The sequence below is a fragment of the Coloeus monedula genome (assembly GCF_965178545.1).
Source record: "Coloeus monedula genome assembly, chromosome: 4".
Taxonomy (NCBI): domain Eukaryota; kingdom Metazoa; phylum Chordata; class Aves; order Passeriformes; family Corvidae; genus Coloeus; species Coloeus monedula.
The window spans coordinates 12851373-12856453 of record NC_138784.1 but is presented as its reverse complement, the minus strand read 5'-3'; the positions used below and the strand labels follow the sequence as shown (position 1 = coordinate 12856453).

Below are 5081 nucleotides of genomic sequence, written 5' to 3'. Positions count from 1 at the left end.
GGTGCACAGGTGTGTGTGTGTGTGGTGTGTCTGTATTTGTTGTGGGTTTTGCTAGTCCCAAAGGGTGTTATCCTACATTTTGCAGGTTTAATATGTTATTCCATTAAATAACTGTAAATCAAAGGGCCGTTATTTTCAAAGAAGAACTTATTTTCCAGATAATTGTGCTTCTACAAATTACTTGTGTGAGTAAAGCGGTCCTTTACTTCACTGTCATGGTGGCAAAACAGGTTGGCACTTCTGTGCTCAGTTCTTGGAGATAAAATGCAAGCCACCACTTACAGAAACCGCTTAATACAATTATGGTTTTCTATTTTGGCACTGCTTTTAATATCTTTGGGCATATTTCATACACAGGGGTAATGTTTTAAATTTAGGGAAACCCACTAGTCACAGTGGATCTAGATTAAATGTTTGATGGAGCTATGAGTAGTAACATAAGGATTTAGGAAAAAATGTCACTGCAGTGATGCCAACTGGAAGGCAAAATGGTCACACTCAATTTTGTTAGAAAACCAGAAACTCTACAAGACTGGAGTGGTATATATACCTACAGGTTCTAATCCTACAGTATTTATATACATATTTAGTGTCTTCCCCTGCAGACCTTGAATAGAATGGATGAGTTTATGGCTTGAATATAGGAAGTAAGATCTTAGCATAGTTTGTATTATTGAACTGTAATTGAAGTAATTGTGTAAAGCTGCTTGCTTCTCTCTAATAAAACGTGCATGTACTGAAATGTTTCAGCCTTGGATGTGGGTTTAAGAATGCATCAACGGGAAAGTGTTTGCAAATGCTAACATGAAAGTAGCATGGTAGAAATGTCGTTTGCTGGCTTGGGAAGCACCTTTGGAGCTAATTCAGCGAGAAACTCGAGGGAGCAGGAGCGGGGAGAGCAAACGCAACGGAAGAAAAAAAAAAAAACCAAACCAATCCATCCCTTCCTTTGTTCTTATTCCGCTGGGGAATGGGGAGGGGAAGACACACGCCAAGAGGCACCAGGAATCCCCGGGGCTTTCAGTTCTGATTTTCATTAGAGGTGAGCGGGGGTTTGCAGCCAGAGCGCTCGCTGCGCGCAATCCCTTTAGCGAGCAAATCCACGCGCGGGGGCCGCTCCCTAATCCCCCGGCGCGGCGGGGGCGCGGGCTGCGGAGCGGAGAGCGCTGTGCCCCGCGCCCCCCGGGCCGGAGGGCGGCCCCAGCCCCCCTGCCCGGCCACAGGTACCGCCGGCTCCCGGCTTCCCGCACCTCCGGAGCGGTGCCCGCACCGCGCATCCCCCGCCGCGGCACCTGCGGGCATCCCCACGGCCGGGCCCGGCTGCGGGAGCGCGTCCGCGCCCCGACGCGCATTCCCCCGGCGGGGCGGGGCGGGGCGGGGCGCGGGGGGATGCGGCATCCCGGCTCTCCGGGGGATGCTGCCGCTGCCTGCGCGGGGGCGCGGAGCAGGAGGGATCCTCTTTTACGTCAAGCGACCATAATATAATGATCGCTCGTTCATATCCGGGTCCCCGGGCGGCTCCCCCGGGCCGCGCTCGGCCGCGCTCGGCGGCGCAGTGAGGGGAGGCGGGTCGGGCAGGGCAGGGCAGGGCAGGGCAGCGCGGCCGCCCGGAGGTGGCCGGCGGCGGCAGCGGGGCGGTGAGCGCAGCATGCCCGCCGCCTCAGACGCGCCTGCCTCCCGCCGCCGCCGCCGCCGCCGCTGCTGCTGCTGCCCATGGAGATCGCGCTGGTGACTCTGGAGAACGGCGGCACCACGGCCATCGCGGGCGGCGACGATGCCGCGGCCGCCGGCGGCCGGGCGCGCTGGCGGGGCAACTTGCTGCACCTCGGCGGCTCGCCGCAGCTGAGCGACGGCAAGGAGAGCGCCCCGCCGGCCCCGCAGCCGCCGCCGCCGCCCGCGGGGGACGAGGAGCGGGAGCGGCCCCCGCCGGGTCCCCGCGGAGGAGGGAGCGGCGGCGCGGGCGGCCCCGAGGAGCGGCCGGCGGAGCCCCGCGCAGCCCCCGCGCCGCCGCCGCGGCCGCCGCCCCGCGCCCCGCGCCCCGCCGCGGACATGGGGCCGCCGGAGGAAGGGGGACACCGCCGGGGCATGGCCATGGCGGCGGCGGGCGACGAGGAGGAGGAGGCGGCGGCGGCGGCCAACCCGGGCGCCATGCACCACCAGCGGGTGCTGATCAACATCTCGGGGCTGCGCTTCGAGACGCAGCTGGGCACCCTCAACCAGTTCCCCGACACGCTGCTGGGCGACCCCGACAAGCGTATTCGCTACTTCGACCCGCTCCGCAACGAGTACTTCTTCGACCGCAACCGGCCCAGCTTCGACGGCATCCTCTACTTCTACCAGTCCGGGGGCAAGCTCCGCCGGCCCGTCAATGTCTCCATCGACGTCTTCGCCGACGAGATCCGCTTCTACCAGCTGGGTGAGGAGGCAATGGAGCGCTTCCGGGAGGACGAGGGCTTCATCAAAGAGGAGGAGAAGCCTCTGCCCCGCAATGAGTTCCAGCGCCAGGTCTGGCTCATCTTTGAGTACCCCGAGAGCTCCAGCTCAGCCCGGGCCATCGCCATCGTCTCCGTGCTGGTCATCCTCATCTCCATCATCACCTTCTGCCTGGAGACCCTGCCCGAGTTCAGGGACGAGAGGGAGCTGCCCGTACCCCTGCCCCCACAAGGTGGAGGTCTGAATGGCACGCCCGGGGACTCCCCACCCATGCAGCCACCCAGTAGCCTGGCTGACCCCTTCTTCATCATCGAGACCACCTGTGTGATCTGGTTCACCTTCGAGCTCCTGGTGCGCTTCTTCGCCTGCCCCAGCAAGCCCGAGTTCTCCCGCAACATCATGAACATCATCGACATCGTGGCCATCATCCCCTACTTCATCACCCTGGGCACCGAGCTGGCTCAGCAGCAGCAGCCCGGGGCCGGCAGTAGCAATGGGGGTGGGGGCCAGCAGCAAGCCATGTCCCTGGCCATCCTCAGAGTCATCCGCCTAGTCAGAGTCTTCAGGATCTTCAAGCTCTCCAGACATTCCAAGGGGCTGCAGATCTTGGGACAGACTTTGAAAGCCAGCATGAGGGAGCTGGGCCTCCTCATCTTCTTCCTCTTCATCGGGGTGATCCTCTTCTCCAGCGCTGTCTACTTTGCTGAGGCCGATGACCCCGAGTCTCATTTCTCCAGCATCCCTGATGCTTTCTGGTGGGCAGTGGTAACCATGACTACTGTGGGCTATGGGGACATGAGACCTGTCACCGTGGGGGGCAAGATTGTGGGCTCCTTGTGTGCCATCGCTGGTGTGCTCACCATTGCCCTCCCTGTCCCTGTCATCGTGTCCAACTTCAATTACTTCTACCACCGAGAGACTGACCACGAAGAGCAGGCTATCCTCAAAGATGAACACAGTAGTGCTCAGGGCAGCACTGCGGGGGGAGAAGTGAAGAGAAGACCCAGTAACAACTCTCTGAACAAATCTGTTGTGCACTTGGAAAACAGTGAGGAGTTCAACAGTGGCACCAGCTCCTTAGAGAAAGCCAATATCAAAGCAAAAAGTAACGTAGATCTCAGAAAATCCCTCTATGCTCTCTGTCTGGACACCAATAGGGAAACAGACCTGTGAGGAGAGAGTTAGAGTTCAGAGGCGCAGAGGGATTCTCTGGTGTCAGAATCTTGATACTATAATTATTCTTTTAGTACCAATTAGTTTTTTAAGTCAGGCTGTATTTTATAAATTGATCACTGTCCTGAGCAGTCCTCCAGGAATACATGTTTTTATGTTCTTTTTCCATGACACAAAGGGTCACCTATTTTTAAAATAGACTAAGAATAAGCTACGCTCCATGATGCAGGAGCTGGTAAATTATGACAGTGAAAAATCTAATTTGTAGAAACTTACTTTAGCAAATGGTCATTGGTTTTAAATGGGTAATTTGTAACCAATTCAGTTGCTCCAAATTTAGTATAAAGAACTGCGGGGATGTGTGTGTGGAGAGTGAATGGATTGGGGATGGGAGGGGGGAGGTTGAGGGGTTTTGTACTGTAGTTTCAAATTGAAATTATTCAAATATATTTTGTATCTGTATGACTGTATTTATGGTTGAAAGGAGATTTCTTATTCCTGTGAAATATGATATCATTAAAGCACTAGGAACATTAGCAGATCAGCACTTTCTGAGTTTTCCATTTGTGATCAGTACAGATCTGGTTATCTTGTATGTGAAGTGAATTTGGTGCTTTGAACCCTAGAGCAGAAAACTTCTGTTGTCATTGATATGTTAGTTTCTTGTGAGCCTTAAATTATTAAATCTTGTAGATATACTTCTTTATAAATAATTTTATTAATTACCTTCCTGTTTCAGAATTTCTAAGTAATTCAGTCATGTGCTTACTGGCCCCACTCAAAAAAGTATGTGCAGCTTTTTTTTTTTTTTTTTGGTAGTTTTACAGTTTTATATCTTTGTTATATATCTGAGACCGAAAGGAAAAAATACACTGTCTGCTGTTACTGGTTTCAATCCAGTGCACAACAGATCAAAAGTGATCTGAACAGATTTTCAAGTGCACAACAGATCGAAAGCATGAGGGAGTGGACAGGCACAACAAGAAAGTAGAATATTGAGTGCAATATCTGCAAAACTGTTTTCAGTGTACACTCCATGTTCCTTGGTCATGTGTATCAGTCACCTCTATGTATCTACACACCATTTGTGTACACAGTTCACTGGTTTTAGTTACCACAGACTGGGAGTGGATGGCACTTCAGGAGTCGAAGTTGGCATGCCGTGCTGCTTAAATAACCATTGCGTGGCTTTTCTCTTGGACACGGATGGAAAGCACCATCTTTGCATCAAAACACACCCCTGGTTTCTTTTATTTCCAAACAAAACCTTCTCAGCGCTGTGGATTTTACAGTTGAGGTGTTGTTGAGAGACGAGTGACACATTGTCTTCATCGAGATCACAGCTTACTCTGAAGACCAACACAAAGTTGCTCCTTTAGCGCAAAGAGCTGTGTTACCATTTCTCTTGCAAAGGACATGTCTGTTTCCCCCTCCAACTTCTGTTTTATTGCTGAAGGATGTTCCATGCCTTTCCC

The 5081-nt window shown here is 53.5% G+C and overlaps 1 protein-coding gene across 1 annotated transcript; it reads left to right on the top strand.

Moving 5' to 3' along the window:
* Nucleotides 1-1713: 1713 nt before the first annotated feature.
* On the top strand, nucleotides 1714-3606 carry LOC309571790 (potassium voltage-gated channel subfamily A member 1-like; the record flags this gene model as incomplete). Its single annotated transcript, XM_082279601.1, has 1 exon — nucleotides 1714-3606. One exon carries the CDS (start codon nucleotides 1714-1716, stop codon nucleotides 3604-3606), a length of 1893 nt encoding a protein of 630 aa, XP_082135727.1.
* Nucleotides 3607-5081: the final 1475 nt, after the last annotated feature.